Source organism: Tamandua tetradactyla, chromosome 8, assembly GCF_023851605.1.
Source record: "Tamandua tetradactyla isolate mTamTet1 chromosome 8, mTamTet1.pri, whole genome shotgun sequence".
Lineage (NCBI taxonomy): Eukaryota > Metazoa > Chordata > Mammalia > Pilosa > Myrmecophagidae > Tamandua > Tamandua tetradactyla.
The window spans coordinates 27,281,230-27,299,748 of record NC_135334.1 but is presented as its reverse complement, the minus strand read 5'-3'; the positions used below and the strand labels follow the sequence as shown (position 1 = coordinate 27,299,748).

General features: G+C 34.8%; 1 protein-coding gene across 1 annotated transcript in view; it reads right to left on the bottom strand.

Moving 5' to 3' along the window:
* Positions 1-4,568: 4,568 nt before the first annotated feature.
* Positions 4,569-18,519, bottom strand: part of ZW10 (zw10 kinetochore protein) — a 43,140-nt gene continuing 29,189 nt past the window's right edge. The window contains exons 10-16 of the mRNA XM_077112892.1: positions 17,191-17,429; positions 14,249-14,320; positions 12,039-12,208; positions 11,021-11,151; positions 10,394-10,525; positions 9,428-9,630; positions 4,569-5,253 (exon numbers count right to left, since the gene is read on the bottom strand). Coding sequence (XP_076969007.1) covers positions 5,133-5,253; positions 9,428-9,630; positions 10,394-10,525; positions 11,021-11,151; positions 12,039-12,208; positions 14,249-14,320; positions 17,191-17,429 — 1,068 coding nt within the window. The 3' untranslated portion in view covers positions 4,569-5,132. The remainder of the gene's footprint in view (positions 5,254-9,427; positions 9,631-10,393; positions 10,526-11,020; positions 11,152-12,038; positions 12,209-14,248; positions 14,321-17,190; positions 17,430-18,519) is intronic.

The window sequence follows — 18,519 nt, the reverse complement described above, 5'->3', positions numbered from 1 at the left end:
CAGAATCCACATTAAAATAGCAGCCACTATCAAGTCACCTCAAAGATTTTTGTTTGCAGAATTGCTTTTTTTTTTTTTGATTTTTAAAACTCTTTATTTTGAAATAATTTTAAATTCTCAGAAAAGAGAATACAGATTCACCAATTGCTAACATTTTGCCTCACATGTTTATCTATCTCTTTCTCTGTGGAGAAATAAGCTCCTCCAAACACACATACACACACACACACACACACACCTAACAATACACACATACACAGAAAGAGAAATTTTATTTTTCCCTGAAACCACGATTAAGTAGACTTAATCTACTTAATCCGTCTTTCTAAAAATGGGAAGATAATGACCTTGGTATTATTAGCAAAGGCCATTTTTTGCAAAATAAATTCACTGGTACTATAAACAAAATATAAAAATAAATTTTTAAAGTATACTTTATTAAAGAGTTTGTTCCTTATGCCTCTGTTTTAAAGATGAACTCCCCCAGAACAGTTTCATTTTAGTAATTTTGTGTATTAGCTACTAATTTGCATTACCCAAATTCATATAAAAATAAGCATTAATTGTATAAGCATCTCATAATACTATTTTTCAAATGTAGATACAGCAGTAAATTTTAAAATTAAAATATATTTTAATAAATTAATTTTTATATTTTTAATAAAAGCATTTTGGAATTCACAGTAACATTTAGTCAAGATGTATTTATTTACTAAAAGTAAAATTATGATTTTGTTCTTAAAAAGGGGTATTTCAGAGTGGGCCACGGTGGTTCAGGAGGCATTGTTCTTGCCTGCCAAGCCGGAGACCCAGGTTTGATCCGCAGGTCCTGCCCATGCAAAGAAAAGGGGGGGGGGGGGCTACATTTTGTTCTTAAAAAAGAGGTTTATAACTTACAAAGTACAGGGATTTGTAGACAACCTGCCCCATAATAAATGACAAGCTTAGTCACATATTCTATTCTAAAAATAAAACAATAAAAAAAGTGACTCTTTATAGAACTTTATCTTCTGCAGAAAAATCAGCATGAACTCACTGATACCTCAAACAAGGTTTAATGCGCATGTTCCATAACAAAGTTAGATGGTACTGCTGCAATGATACAGTTTCCTAATCTTAGCAGCTGCATTTATAATTAATTCTTATAATTTCAGTTATGTTAGTGGTAGTCAAAATGTGGTCCCAGGGAGCTGCTGCCAATCTGTTGGGTCTGAGAGGAGATAAGGAACTTGCATGAGAATGTAAGTCAACTATGTCAGGAAGCACAGAATTGCCTTTTTAACAAAAACTTTTACTTCCTTTATACTAAAACCCTGGGAAACCTTTCTTGAATTTCCATTCTCAAGTCATTTGTAGAGTTCTGGTTGCTATTTGGGAAGAGGTCTCTTGTAGTTGGTTCACAGATTCACTGAATAAGTGAAGCCTCTTAAAAAGTTCCCTTCCTTCCATAATCTACATGCTCTTTCTAAAGGAAAAAGGTTCTATTCCATTCTAACTTAGGCTGTCAATAAGTACCTTCAAGGTCCTCATAAGAATTGCCAGACCTAACTCCCACATAGTCAAGCAAATGATCCCTCCTAATCAGAATCAACATCCACTTAATTATCGGCTATCAATTGCCTTGGCCAGGGAAGAAGATAGTCTACCTGCTGTGTGACATGGTATACAAACTACTCATCAGGGGAAAATAGTCCCAAGGGACTGAGTCTATAGAGTCTTAAAACAGTAAAGCAGTTTTCTGCTACGAAGGGGGAGGGAAGAATCGGGGGAGCATGCTTTTCAGTTACAAGAGATCCCTTCCCCAAACTGCTGTACCTGACATCAGGAACAGCTTCTATGAACAAAAACCTGCTGTTCTATGCCCTGTGATACATTATTTCAGTTCTGGCCTGAAGTTTCCCATTCTCTCAAGAGCTGAGAGAAGAATACTCCCTAATATTGTGTGAATTTTCAAACATTATTTTTTTCACTTATGAAAATGGCTTTTCCTCCTCTCTTAAGACAACTTCTTTGTCCTCAAAAAACAATGGTGGTTCAGATAATTCTTTTTTTCTAAGTTCTCATAGTAAGACATGATGAATACTAATACCTTGTCATTAACCACAAGTGAGGAAGAAGGAACTGTGGTGTACACATACAATGGACTACTGAGTGGCTGTAAGGACTGAAGTTGTGAAGCATGCAACTAGGTGAATGAACCATTAAGGACAGTATATTGAATGAAATGGCAGAAACAAAAAGACAAATACCATGTTTCACTCATATGGACTAACTATAATACACAAACTCGTAGAATTGATGAAGAAAGCATGGGCTATCAGGTTAGGGCCTATTGTAAAGGTTCCTAGATTGTAAGTTCTTACAGTAGTAACATCTATCCCAGAGTTGTAACTGCTTTTCCTAAATTCTGAGATGCTAAGCTATTTATGTATAACCTTGTCATTCCCTGAAACTACAGGTATTTATTCAATACCTGAGACTCTGATTTAGGGCACTGAAGCTATGAAAGTAAGCATTACCCCATACAGGAATTTTTTAAAAGTTGACAAAAGTGATCAGACTTCAACTAGAAATATGAAAGAAGCTGATCGGGACAGGACTAAGGTAAATCAGAATATAGGGTAAAGGATGATATGGTCCATATTTTAAAACTTCAATTTCTGTATGAAACCAAAGGTAGAGATGCTTATCTGGTGTAAAATTTATATTTTGGGTAGTGTATTATCTAATTTAACTTGTACAGTCAGTTTATTTAATACCATAATTACATGGAATCTTGAATAGGGCATGAGATCTTGTTGATTTATACAGGTTAGTGTAATATACTGATAAATCCCAGAGTAATTTGGGCAGAGAATAAAAAAGTATTTGCAAAGTCCCCTTAGGGGACTGGGGAGAAAGGAGGAAATATTCAACTTCCCCATGTGGGAAATTGCTGATATTCTCGCAAGCAAGGGGGACAACCATAAATCAATAGGCTGAGCCCTCAATCTTGGGATTCACCCCTACGAAACTTATTCCTGCAAAAGAGAAGCTAAGTCTATTTGTAATTATGCCTAACAGTGTCCCCCCAGAGAACCTTTTTTGTTGCTCAGGTGAGGCCTCTCTAAGCCAACTCAGCAGGTGAACTCACTGCCTTCTCCCACTACATGGGATGGGACTCCCAAGGGTGTAAATCTCCCAGGCAACACGGGACGGGAATACCAGGATGAGCCGGGACCCAGCATCATGGGATTGAGAAGGCCTTCTTGACCAAAAGGGGGAAGAGAAAAATGAGACAAAATAGTTTCAGTGGCTGAGAGATTCCAAACAGAGTTGAATGGTTATTCTGGAGGTTATTCTTATGCATTTTATACATATCCCTTTTTAATTAATGGTATATTAAAGTGACTAGAGAGAAGTACCTGAAACTGTTGAACTATATTTCAGTAGCCTTGATTCTTGAAGACGATTGTATAGCTACATACTTTTTACAATGTGATCATGTGATTGTGAAAACCTTCTATCTGATGCTCCCCTTATCCAGGGTATGGACAGATGAGTTAAAAAAAAAAAAGGATAAAAAACAAATAAATACTGGGGGGATAAGGGGTAAAAAAAAATGGGTAGATTGAAATACTAGTGGTCAGTGAGAGGGAAGTGTTAGGGGTATGAGTTTTTTCTTTTTCTGGAGTGAAGTGAATGTTCTAAAAATGATCATGGTGATGAATACACTAAACTATGTGATGTTACTGTGAGCCACTGATTGCATACCATGGATGGCCTGTATGTGTATGATTTCTCAATAAAAATATTTATTAAAAAAAGACCTAAGTACAGACAAATACTTTATCATTAACCACAGGTGAGTTCTGTTATAAAAGAAAAACCAGTCTTCTATCTTACTAACTCTTTTATGATACCTAAATAGGAAAAGAAAATCAAGCAACCTAGAATGACTTGATTAAAGGGGCTGAGACAGAACTAAGGAGAAGGTAGAGGCATAAGAACACTTGAAGGCAGGAGGAAAAATAATTTGTTCTATGTGTGCAAGGGATTGAAGGTTGACGACTAAGAAACCATGTCCACTTTAAACTTTCTCTGGAGATCACCTGTCTCAAAAGTACATAGAGATCATACCACTTACCTTCTTTTCATGTGAGGAAACCATATTTTTTATATGAAGAGATATAATTCAGAATCCTAAAAAGGTCCAAGATAACTTTAACATAATATATAACTCTAGTGGTTACAAACTGTTAAAAACAAAAAGCTGAGCTGAAGAAAGACTTGCACCCACCAAATAAAGGGTCAGGCTATAGAGTCCAGAGTTAGTATTTCATGTCATGTACATTCTGAAGGATCATTGGCAATCTAAAACCTCTGTCACTGCACAAGGTATAGAAACAGTGGAGCTTGAGATGGGAGAAAAAATAGGACAAGAAAATAGATTTTAGTTGAAATAGTCAAAAGGATCAGAATGCATACTTAAAAGAAAGGCCTAGGAGTCTTTGAAATTGAGAAGTTATCAGGTAGTGCTATGAAGAAGGGAGAAGATGACATGTCATTGACTGTTCTGAGGGGCATAACCTTCAATAAAAAGAATGACATAGGAGATAAGAAACTTTCTTTGTCAAAGCTCTCAATGTTATTAAAGACACTCATCTTTAACTCTGAAAAGCATTATTTATTGAGAAGAAATATTACAGGAAGGCTACTTGACTCCTGCATGGCTGAATATGGTACCCCTACTCCCCACACATCAAATATCCACCATTTGCTCACCATTTTTTTTACCCTGACTCATGGAATCTCCTGGATTCTTTGGTCTGAGGGCAGGGCCTACCTTTACAAAGTACATAGTTCCCAGAGAACCCTGCGAGCAGCATGAAATAATGCTGCCCTACAGTACGTCTTATTGAGAGAACGTAGCTAGAAGTCAACAAATTGAGGTTCTTCACTCTATATATTAACATCCAGTTCTTTAGCAAAGCATAAAATAGGCCAGGATATAAGGTATTCTTACGTAAAGTTAAACTTCCATGATATATTGATTCACCAAAACCAATGGGTATTCCAAGAATTCTTTAAGCAAGTAATTGTGCCAAGACAGGAATCCACATTGTCAAAATGGTTTTCTCAGGAAGATAGAGCTATTTAATCTTAGCAAGGGCAGCTGCTCTTCTTTCTGTATTCTGGAACAAGGCACGAATTAAAGCTTTTACTTCACTGGAGGAGAATGCAGCTGCCAGAGGTCCTTTTCCATCTGCCCACCTGCAATATAAAAGAAACAATTCTATTTCCTATTGTATAAGCAGGATCTTAACATTGCTTTTTGGTGCCAAATACTTATTTGTTTTAAATGGAAATAGGACACTGTGGGAAACGTTTCTCTTCCTCATGGACCTACTCTTTATTATCTTTCACCTCTTCTGCTTATATGCTACATTAGTTATCAGCACAAATGGATGAGGAGATCAAGTTAGGAAGATAAGATTATTTTCCCTTATTCTATACTCAATAAACTCTATCTAAACTTGATCATTATAACCATGTATTCATGGCTTGGGTTCTATAAATACTTTAAAAAGTGACCCATGGGTGCACCGGTAGTTCAGTGGTTAGAACGCCTGCCTTTCATGATGGAGACCCGGATTCGATCCCTGGACATGCATCCGAAAAAAAAAAGTGATCCACAGGCTTCATCAATATTTGATCAGAGGACATTATCAAGAAAGTTAAAAAACAACCTTCAATTGCTTTTTCATATATACATTATTTAAAAAAAAAAGTCAAATGTGATGATAAATGCACAGCTCTATGATGATATTGTGAACCACTGACTATACACTTTGGATGATCATATGGTATATGAATATATTATATATATAATAATACAAAAAATAAATAATTTTTTAAAAAGATCAAAGAGAAGATAGGATTTTAACAAATGACTATGATTCCTGAATCATTATATTGATATTTCTTTTAGTCTCCAGTGTCATGGAGCTGCCAAAAGGAAAAACCTAAAATTGTGGAAATGTAACCCATACCAAACTCTGAAATCTGTTCTATAACTAAATGTTGTGGTGTGCTTTGAAATTTATTGCTTTTTGGACATGTTATTTTTCACAGTAATAAAAAAAAAAAGACAATCTTCAGAATGGGAGAAAAATAGTGGCAAACCATATATCTGATAAGGGTTTACTATCCCGACTATATGAAGAACTACATATAGTCGGGATATTACAACTTAACAACAAAAATACAAACAACGAATATGAAAATGTACAAAAGACTTGAACAAAGAAGATATACAAATGGCCAGTAGGATATGAAAAGAATGATTAGACCACTAATCATTAAGGAAATGCATATCAAAACCACAAAATAGCATTTCATACACACAAGGATAGCTATTATTTTTAAAAAACAAATAATAAAGTGTTGGTGTGGAAAAACTGCAACACTTGTACACTGTTGGTGGAAATGCAAAATGGTACAGCCTCAGTGGAAACAGTTTGGCAGTACCTCAAAATCTTACACACAAAATTACCATACAACCTAGCAATTCCACGCCTAAGTAGATAGCCAGAAGAAATGAAAGCAGGGACTCACATAAATATTTGCACACCAATGTTCAAAACAATACTCACAAGGTGGCAACAACCCAAGTGTCCATCAACAGAAGTATGGATAAACAAAAAGTGCTATATATACACAATGGACTATTATTCAGGTGTAAAAAAGAAAGAATTTCTGTACATGCAATAACATAGATGAACCTTGAATACATGCAAGTGAAATAAGCCACACATAAAAGGACAAATATTGTATGAGCTCACTTACAAGAAAAAACTAGAATACGCAAATTCACAGAGACAGAAAGGAGATTACAGGTTACCAAAAGCAAGGGTGGGGGTTGGGAATGGGAATTCAATGCTTAATAATTACAGAGTTTCTGTTTGGGGTAATGGGAAAATTTTGGTAATGGATGGTGGTGATGGTAGCATAGCATTATAAATGTAATTAGCAAAACTGAATCATGTACTTGAAAGTGGTTAACCTGGGGATATTTTATGCTTTTTTTTATTATATATGTTATCACAAAAACAAAAAAAATCAAAGAAACATACAACATAAAGAATGAACCCTAATGTGAACTATGGACTTTTAATATTGGCTCATCAATTGTAACAAATGTACCACACTAATGCAAAATGCTAATAATAGAGGGAAATGTATGTGCAGAGGCGGGGGGTGGTGGTATTAATGGAACTCTGTTTTCTACATAATTTTTCTGTAAACCTATAGCTGCTCTAAAAAATAAGGTCTATTTTTTAAAAAACAATGAATTGTACACTAAAAATGGTTAATGGTTAAAATGGGAAATTTTATATTATATGTTCTCACTTTTTATTTTTTACATGGGCAGGCACTGGGACACAGGTCTCTGCTATGGCACACAAGAATTCTGCCACTGAGCCACCATCTTATTGCCTACCACATTTTTTTAATTAAAAAAAAAGTGAAACGCAGACAATACATATAACTGACAAAGGATTAGTAAAGCAAAATACATAAACTCTCAGGAATCAATAACAAAGCCACAAATCAACCCAATAGAATAATTGCCCAAAATCATGAACAGGCATTTTAAAAATGAAGAAATATGAATGACAAATGAGAAGATGCTTAACCTCATTAGAATTTTGAGAAATGCAAATTAAAATGAATGAACTACCATTTCACACAATCTAGACTAGAAAAAATTTCAAGTCTAATAATACCAAATACTGGTGAGAATGTGAAGCTACAAGAAAAATTTAAATATTTATAAAACAGAATATGATATAGCAGTGAAACTGAACTGAAGCTACATATATCACCATGAATGAATTTTAAATACATAATATTAACAAAATAAGTTATATAAGAGTCCATGTGTAGAAAATTAAAAAACAGGCAAGTCTAAATTTTATACTGTTTAGGAATGCATGTAAATGTGGTAAAACTATAAAGAAAGGAAAGGAAATAACACAATGTTCAAGATAGCGGTTACCTCTGGTGGGGACCATTAGGAAGGGGCAGTTAGGCATCTTTAGTGAACCTGGTGATACTATTTTTCTTAAGCTAGGTAGTAGGTACATGGACATTCATTCCATTTTTTTTTCTTTAAACGAGCACATGTTATATATTGTACTCTTTCATAGGTAGATTTCACAATTTTAAAATGTTTAAACTATACATTGCCAGACGTAGCGCCTTTGGTAAAAATTTTCTCAGTTAGATGTTAGCCTTATATGTACTAAAATCTCAAAGGAGAAAAAAATGTTCCTAGGCAGAAAAAAAGAAGTTGAGGACATACCAGTATTGTAATTTTTCTCATAACAAGGAATTAATGACCATTCTTGAACTGCCAAGAAGGCCCTTTAACAAAAGAAAAATGAAGTTCTTATCTTTTGCCTTCCATAGCTGATTAACTAAAGATATCTTTCTTACCTACTAAGGATTTGTAAACAAATGAATAAATAAAACTTTTGTCCTAAATGCAGTCAGATATTTCGATGAGATTTTTTTCAAGTAGAAATCATATTTACAATGCTTTAGAATTGACATATTTGCTAAGAACAAACTCAGACACATCTAAGCTGTTCTAATATAATTAGACATATGCAGTAAACCAAATGAAAGCAGGCAGACAGGAGCTATAAGGATAGAAATGGACCTTAAGTTCTATTCAAAACAAAATAGACCTTTCTCTAAATACACATGGGGCCCTGGTCTATTATACATGCTCAAAATAATCAAGACAATCTTAAAAGCATCTATAGATGCATATCTAATCCACATCTATTTGAATCTATATTCCATTTTGTGCCTGAAACTAAGTATGATAAAATATAACACTTATTGGTCACAGCAACATGAACTGATAGTGCTGACATAGATCATCCATCTACTGTGAAAAGGTAAGTCCTTTCTAGTGCTTATTTTCTACTGCTAATGCTCTCCCTGCAGAAGAACTGCTGATCGATTCAACAATGGTATATGCTGAACATTTCATACAGATGAAACTCACTTCTCGGCTAACACGTGAAAGCCATTCTTAAAAGGCATCCACTGTTGGTTAAATTGGGCAACAATTTCCATACAGTTGTCAGAGGCTGTACTTTTTACAAATTCCAGATCATCTGTACAGCGTGCCAAAACAGCATGTTCAAGATCAAAACAACATGAAACAAGAAGTCTTGAGGTTATCAAAGATAAGAAAGTAGTAAGAGACCCACATGATGAAAGACCTTGCAAAGGTCCTAACTACTGCTACTTACAGGGAACTCTTTCATGAGTTACAAGAAACAGAAAAAAGCACAGCTACCAATGGTACTATTATTACTCTTTTGCAGCTGTGGAGAGATATACGCTTCTATAGAAGGGTTATACACACCGATCCCCAATTTCTTGTAGACTGGCTTGTAGTATCATCATCAGTTCCTTGAAAGGCATCCATTTTGGCACAAAGACTGGAACCTCTTCTTGATATTTCTTGTTCTTGCTTTCTTCAGACATAGGTGCAAATACTTGGGGACCTTCATCCATCACTGTTTTGCATAAGGAATACAACCTATCACCATCTTCAGTAGAGATGTCCTGGTGTTGTATATAAAGAACACAACAGAAGAGAAATGAGCCAGTTCAATGATAAGGAAAGGACAGATCTTTGGTGCAAGTTCCCCAGGTGGGTCAGCTAAAGCAATGTTTTCCAACCAATTTAGCACATCTCACTAGACAATCTATCTCATCAGCTCTCTTGCAAATACTCCTAAAGTTAGAATGACACGAAATATATTTTTAAAAATTGTCAGTAATTTAGTTTGTCTGGATGAAAGAGCCCATTTCTCCAAGAAAATGTGGCACAGCTTGCTGCAAAGCAGGAGGTGTTATTGCAAATACGGTTTAGGTAATCTATACTTTAGAGGCACCAGGTGGCAGAGTCCAGGTAATCTTCCTGTAGGATCATGCATATATAAAGAAGCAGTACATGCACAAGGCTGCATTCACTTTACTAAATTAAATAACTGAGTTCACTTGTAAATTAAATGACTTAATACATTACATCTCAGGACCACTGCCCAATTTCTAAACTCCTCGTTCATAATTTACAAAAATACTAGAAGTACAATCAATCCTACTTTCGCATATAGGTACAAAAGAGATTACAAAACTCCACCAAAATTAAAACAAAATTGAAAAAAAATAACAGCATACTGAGTTAGACAAACATGCACAACATCTACTATCCATGTAAATTAAAAACGTGTAAAATGAAACATCAACCTAACTTCAAGTAGTGAAGTGACAACCTGGGATAAGAATGCACGTAAAGTCTGGTGACGCATCTAATGGCTCTTACCTCTAGAGCTGTAATTCTGCCAATAATCTCAGAAATTGCTGTATTGAGTAAGGTCCCCATAGCTTTGCAATATATATTCACCGGCAGGACATCCTGCCACACAATTCCAAGCCTCTTAAGTTGGTGCAGTACCTGCAGAAGAATATAGCTGTTTACATGGACTATGAATTACATGTAATTCCTATTATTAAGATTTATATTTATCATGTGTGTGAGTGTATGGGAGAAACAGTATTATGTAGAGGTAAGATTAGTCAAGAATATACACTCCTTAAATATTTAACCTTAGCGATATCCCTGCTACATGAAAAATAGACTCATCTCACGATGGGAAAACTGCGGTAAAAAAGAAAAATCACATAAGAGAGGGGGCACCAAAATGAATTCATGAACTTGCTATAAAAGACTTACTATATAAGCAGTCCCACTGTTGGTTAGATGGAAACATAGCTTCCAATTGGCTGGTGGGGCAGGGGATGGAAAGATCTTAAACATGACTGTAAAAGGAATCCAGATTTGCCAGTGGAGGTGTGGGAAATCAACCTTTAACATTGTCTTTGCTGCTTAAGGAAAAAAAGAGCATCTAAGGATAGAGTACAAATTCCAGATCTAGAAATAGTCTCCCACCTGCCGGATTGCTTTGCTTGCTGCAGAATAATTCTCTTCATCATCCATGTTTGAAAAGTTCCTTGCATTTGATAATCTTTCCAGAAGTTCTCCTTTCTGTGCCCGCATCTGGGCTAAAAAACACTCTGTCCCTGTGATGGGAAAATAGAATAAAGGATTCTAGAAGCTGTTTAACTGCACATTTCAAAACCACGGTAAAAAAGGAAGGACAACCATAAACCATACGTCTACTCTATCTGAAAAAAACTGCTAGACAATATCATAAAGCTGCCCTAATGTTACTAGAAACAATCACTTCTAATACATTTAAGTCCTTCTGACCCTATCCCCAGATAATAAAGAAGTCTTCCCCAATAGACTGTTCAGAGTTAGAGACACCTAAGAAAATTTACTTACACAGAAGCAGCAGCTACTTTTATTTTGATATATCTGTACCACGTAAGAGAAAAGACAGGAACTTTTCTTTTCTGGGACAAGTCAGAAATATGTGAAAAGGGAAAAGTCAGGAACTTTTAAAAGCTAAATGGACCAGACAGAACTTCTGCTTTTCTTAAGTTATTGTAGTAAACATATTTATTTGTTCCACATTTATTTTAATTTTTAATAATCCCAAGTAAAAGCAAAGGGTGGCAGGAGGTCTGCATTAGGCTTTGCAAAAGAACAAACACATTAATGAACTCTTAATGACAATGTCAACAGAATTATCACAATATAAATCTTATTTTGTGTCATTCCACTGACATAATTCTGTTTTGATGAATTCACTGCACAGGAGCAATGTAATCTGGAACACTAATATACCATGAAATCATGTCATGAAAAAGTAATGGTTCCATAAGGACTGCATTTGCTTTATAAAATTAAAAAATTGGTATCACTTGCAAATTAAATTCCCTTCCACATTCCAACACATCTCAGGGACACCACTTAATTTCTAACTAACTCATTCATAAGTTACAAAGAAAAAGGCTGAGAGGCTGCATAACAAATGCTTTCCTAAATTAAAAGTATCAGTTACCAAGTCTCCGGAAGCCAGGAACAAGATCCACAAAAGTAGTAGTGCCATCACAAAGAATGGGGGCAAGACGTGACTTGAACTGATGCCCAAGGGTCAGCAAATGGTGAGCAATATACATGCAGTTGTTGTGGTGAATGGCAGCCAGTTGGGGCAGTTTTTGAAGGTTCTCCCTAAGCCAGGAGGAGGGTAGGAAAGGAAAACAAAGTACCTGTTACTGATGTTGGAGTTGAAGAAAAGTTCTACTTCTCTAATCATTTCTAGATTTTAATAATTATATATACTAAATAAATGCCATACATAAGAAGATGCAATCTCATTACTCCCACACTTATTCAATCAGATAAGGTGGTTCTGCCTCAATGTGACCTTATCCTATAAAACTATTCCAGTGAATTCAAAGGAAGAAAATCAGAATTTCACCTGGGTCATCTCTTCGTACTGGAAACCTAGGATAGACGCACAAAATAATTCCCTTGAAATTTAACACTAAGTCTGTAGAAATATGGGTTTTCTTCTCCTTTCTCAATATTCTTATTTCATTTGCAATGAAGCATTTAACTATTCTCTAATTCACTTAGTTTTCAAAGTTGGTTACAGATTAGTCACTTGGAGAAGTTTTAAATTTACAGATGTTTCAACTTTACTCTAGACAAATTAAATCACAACCTCTGGGAGTGAGGCCAGGGTATTAATAGTTTTTAAACCCTTCCCAAGTTATTTTAATTTTCATCGAGGAGTAAAAATCACGAGCTCTAATTCTTTCACACGTTAGTCTATCTACCCATCGTGGGAAGAGATTATGTCTTAATTTCTGCTATACATACACTAGGAAGCATTTACTTAATATTTTCTACTTTGTTGATTCAGTGTCACAGTAGGATAAATGAAATCAGGAATGAACAATCTAAGACAGTTGTCCTCATTCCAATCTACACATCAGAATCATTTATGAAGCTTTTAAAAAATGCAGATGCCTGGGTTCTGCATTAGAGCAATAACAAAATATGTTAGGGTAAGGCCTAGGTAAATATATATACATATTTAAAGCAAAGTGATTCTAATATATTGCCAAAGCTGAGAATCATAATCCAGGACAGTGATCTTCAAAGTGTTGTCTCCTGACAAGCAATATCAGCATCACCTGGAAATTGATTAAAAATACAAGCCTCATTCCAGACTTACTGAACCAGAAATTTTAGGCATGGGAGCCAGCAATCTGTATTTTAACAAGGCTTCCAAATGATTCTGATGTACACTCAAGTTTGTGAACCTCTGGTCCAGGACAAAGTCCCAAGATCACACAAAGGGGAAAGAGGCAAATCCAACTCCACACAAGTGTGAAAAATGTTTCTAAGCCAAGGAAACTCTTAGGTCAACTGCCTCTGAATAATCAAGTGCACAGACTGTCACCTAACCCAAATGTGTTATTTTCCTTTATCTGACTAAACAGAAAGTGAAATAAGAATTTTAAACCACAGCAACGAAAAAACAAATGGAATAAGGTTCACAATAAATAAGCTCTCTGTTATAATAAAAATAACAGGTGGACCTAGTTAAAAACATCTCAATTGTTCAAAATTCTGAACTAAAAAATACTTCAAATAATAAGCTGATTTTTCTTTGTAAGCAGAGTCCACAGCTAGAGAATAGCTTCATGACATGCCATTAAAAACATTTATACAAAGCATTCAAAGCACTCAGGATAACGGAAAGAGACTTAAGAGTTTGTACAACTTTTCAGATTTATATTAAAAGAAACTTTTAAAATCCAAGACATTAGGTAAACACAGCCGGAGCTACTAGGAAGAATAGCTGATCACACTTGACAGCTAAATAGTAATCTCTCATGGTATTAACTGTGTAAACCAAGGAAATGCCAAGGGAAAATGTAGTGTGTTTACTAGATACAATATATTTTGTTTTTAACAAAGTAAAGTGAGAGAGCTCTGAAAATACTCAGCATCAAAGACAAGGTAAAGTTCTTTTGAGTTTTTAAATTTGCTTCACCTATTATACCGTAAGATTACAGTACATTTAGTACTTTAACAAATGACCAAGGTCCTTTAAACATGAACTTTAAAATCATTTTTTGTATTTTATTGTGAATTTTAATAATGAAAATATTTTTGGTGAGAATCTGGTTTTAACCTGACTTACAAACATTTCAGATGTACAATTATTATACAGAAATGAGATTCAGTGGCACCTACCTGTGATATGTTGGTACAACATCATGGAACAAATGGAAGATATTTCTTACTGAGTAGAAAAGTTGAACAGCACTAAGAGGAAAACAAATATTTAACAGAGATGCATAAAGATATACTGAAAATGAGAAAAAATTTCAAACTAAATGCACCTTAAACAAGAGTCATCATATAAAACTACATTTGCAGAGAACATCTATCTTGGTCACTGCTGGAAAACACTGTTAATCAACATGGAAATATATTCTCAACTAGTATTTACTAACTAGACTGCAGTTCTAAAACCTGGATCCATTAATAACTGTAAGAATGGCAGCATTCAACCCAAAACCTCTTTTCCATTTATCAATTTATGTTCCATCAGTACCCAGAGTATCCCTTCAGTAACAAATGGAGCTAAGCCTCAGGCAAATGTCACCTACTCACTGATGCACTCTGTAAAGGGCAAGGTATCAATAAAGGCATTCATTTGGTTCTTTTAGAATCAGTCTGGCTTTCAGCTTTCACCTATTCTCCTTCTTACCCTGCTGCAAGGAGATGAATCAACATTTCTAGATGAGAATCTAGCCTTCAAGTTTTTTTGCCCTTTAAATCTAGCCTTAGAACACCTAAAGGTTATTATAAAAATGCACTTAAAAACAGTAAATAGGAAATTTGTGTAACTTACCTCTATATACGAATATCAAACTATGCACCTTGAATAACTACAGGAATTCCACGAACATTTAGAAAAGCCACGGTTCCTATGCCCCAATAATATTGCTACTACTTGATTACTATAATGCTGATTAAATTATTTCATTTTATTTTTGCTATGTATGTTACTCTTGAAGGTTCAATAATGGGGAAGGGGGTTGTTTTACTGTACCAGTGTTTTTTGTTTGTTCTGTTAATAACTATTTCTTTTAGTGGAAAGAATGCCCATAGGCATTGTCTGGTGTTCCATGTTCTCAAAAACTTGAAGAAACATTGCCCCACATCCCTAATTTCTCAATCAAAACAAAAACGGCCTGACATATCTCAGGATGCCTAATGTAGAAATGCATTCATATTTATTTTGCCAAAGTACAGACTCACTTTTACATGTATTTTCCTTCCTTCTGATAATTAAAACTAGATGGATTTACGAATAGTATGATTAATTAAAGCCATGTAAATACCTTCGTAGATATGTGTTTTGTAGAACAGAATAAAATTAAGGGGTTTCTTTGCATGTGAAGATAAAAACTAAAACTCTGGAAGCCCATCTGAACATGTAGTTTGATTTAGTCAAGCCTTAACTGAAATTGTTTTCTACTATGAGGAGGAGAATAAATAAAGTGCTACACATAGAAACAAACTAAAGAGGCTTTTATAAGTCTGCTCTACTGTCAATTTGGGCCACAATCTGCCATTTTCTTCTCAATTTAGTCTAGGAATACAGAAGAAGCTTATCAAACAAAATGAGGATCTGTAAAAGATGTGGAATAGTTTGAGGTATCCTGAATACAATGCAGTTTAGAAATCATCTTAAAAGATAAAGCCAGATCTTTAAAATGTTCCATTCTTTTCCCTCTACCTTTGGATGGCCAACAAATTGTTACTGCTTTGAAAATAAACATTTAAAATATAAATTAATTAGAGCCTGGATTTCAGAAATTTAAAAGAATATAGGCTAAAGAGCCAGAGCAGGCTGGAGCAGCAGCTACGACTATTATTACCACCATAAACAATAATAATAAACATTTCAGTATTAATCAATTTTCAGGCAATTTTTAAAAAATACTTTACATATGTTTTCTCATGTAATATCATTCAATTCAAACGAATCACCTGCCATGCCAGTGTCTGCCCATATGAAAAAAAAAAAAAGATGCTTCAGGGGCCAAATTAAACATAAAGTTTTGTTAAACAGTGATTAAGAGCATGAAAAAATAAGAATGGGCATAGCCCAAATACCCCTGAAGGGTAGGAGAAAGATGAAAGATGATGGTGGAGTTACACAGAGAAGGCTGGGTTTAACAAATGAGTATGATTACTGAATCATTATACTGATATTTCTTTTAGTCTCCAGTACCTTAGAGCAACTAGAAATAAAAACCTAAAATTGAGGAATTATAACCATACCAAACTCTGAAATTTGTTCGGCAGCTAATTGTTGCAATGTACTTTGAAATATATTTTTTGTACATGTTATTTTGCACAAAAAAGAAAAAAAAAGAGGAGTATAAGAGAGAAGATAGGATTTATAATGAGCATGACTGCTGAATCATTATATTGATATTTCTTTTGGTCTCCAGTGTCTTGGAGCAGCTAGAAGAAAAAACGAAAAAGTGTGGAACTGTAACCCATACCAAACTTTAAAATCTGTTCTATAACTACTTGTTAAAATGTACTTGGAAATTGATTGCTTTTTTGTATATATGCTATACTTCACAATAAAAAAAAACATTAAACAAACAAACAAATTCTAGAAGGGACCTTGAATACTTGGCAACTTTGGGAATTGCCAGAGCAGCCCAGAACTGCCTAGTTTCTAAAACCTTTTTTTTTGAGGGGTGCATGATCCGGGAATCGAATCTGGGTCTCCAGCATGGAAGGTGGGCATTCTAACCACAAAACTACCCATGCAACCCTCTAATATCTTTTTTTATTTGAGATAAAAATAAACCTCTGCCTTGTTGGGGAAAAAAAAGAAATTAATGATTTTTCCTGTTAAAGAAACCATTTGTCCATGTATAAATATGCTTCTATTTTTTATACCTTGCTCTAATATCTGTTAAGGCTTGTAAATATATGTTAGAGGTCAACAATATTTCTGTGCTACACTGTTTTTCTAGGAAAAAAATATGAACAAATGGGTTAAGGAAAACCCAAAGAATTCCGCTAATTTTCTTAATAAATGTCTAGTTAAAATATTAATTGAATCAAGTCATTGCCATTTTCAGAAGTTCATATAGTCATACCATTGATCACTACTGGTTGTTGCTTCTAGTAACGTCTGATAGGCGAGTTCCATTAATCTCTTCACAGATTCACTGATGTGACATGCTGGCAAAGAAAAGGAATGTTCGTCTAGTGTATTTTCAGGCTCCAGATTCACCACTTCATTGTATTCACTTTTGGGCACTTTTTGTTCTTCTAGCCTGTCATCTTCATCAGGACCAGGTAAGTATGGCACACTTATCTTAGAATCAGGAGTGATCTGAGATTCAAACATAGAATGCAAAGTCTTCAACATACAAGAAGGAATAAGATACTGGTTGTTTCTATGATGATAAAGCTGTGACACTACAGAGTAATTTAAAGATTTGAGTAAATATGGCAGTATTTTAACTGCTCAATCTTAGATGAGACGCTGACAAAAGAAATAAGCACTCTCCTTCATTGTGCACTTTTTATAAGTACTCTTAATCTTGGTTGAAATAACAAAGTTGTCAAATGGGTCCAAGATTCCAGGTAAATGAAAGGACCCTCAAACCTCACAGTAGATCTACTACAGATCAGCATAATTTTGTTTTATCATCCAGATTTAATTCTCAACAGGCACAAATGTTGGCTTAGTCTAAGAAATAACTCATTCAGACCAGCACATTCCTGCCTTAAAAATAAATAAATAGGGCAGGCCACAGTGGCTCAGCAGGCAGAGTTCTCGCCTGCCATGCTGGAGACCCAGGTTCGATTCCTGGTGCCTGCCCATGCAAAAAGAAAAAAAGCAAGACAAAAATAAATAAATAAATAAATGCCTCCATAAAATTCATGCAGAGAAAATTCTGATTTGATCAGGAATAAATGAAAGAACACCAAGCTGCAAATCTGAACACATCAGTGATGTTTTTTTAACCTAAAAAAAACTTTTAATAAAGTCATTTATTCTTTCTGGACCTCAATTTTCTCATTATAAAAGGAAGGACTTGGACTACAACAATAGTTTCCAAAATTTGCTTCTCAAAGATGTTTCAGGGGGGTGGGCTGAGGTGGCTCAGCAGGCAAAGTTCTCACCTGCCATGCTGGTGTCTGCCCATGTAAAAAAAAAAAAAAAAGATACCTCAGGGGCCAATAAAAAAAAAAGGTTAAATAAATGAGAGAGCAGGTCTCCCACTCCCATTGCAAGAAGGAGGAGATTTGCTCTGTATATACTGGACCCTCAAGAAAATTTTTGAAAGAAAAAGTTCCAAATCTAATAAAAATATTTAGGTGACATGGCTTGCTCATCTGTAAAATGGTATAATAAAATCTAGTTCATATTATTATTATGAAGACTAAATGAGAATACAAATGACAAGCATTTAGCA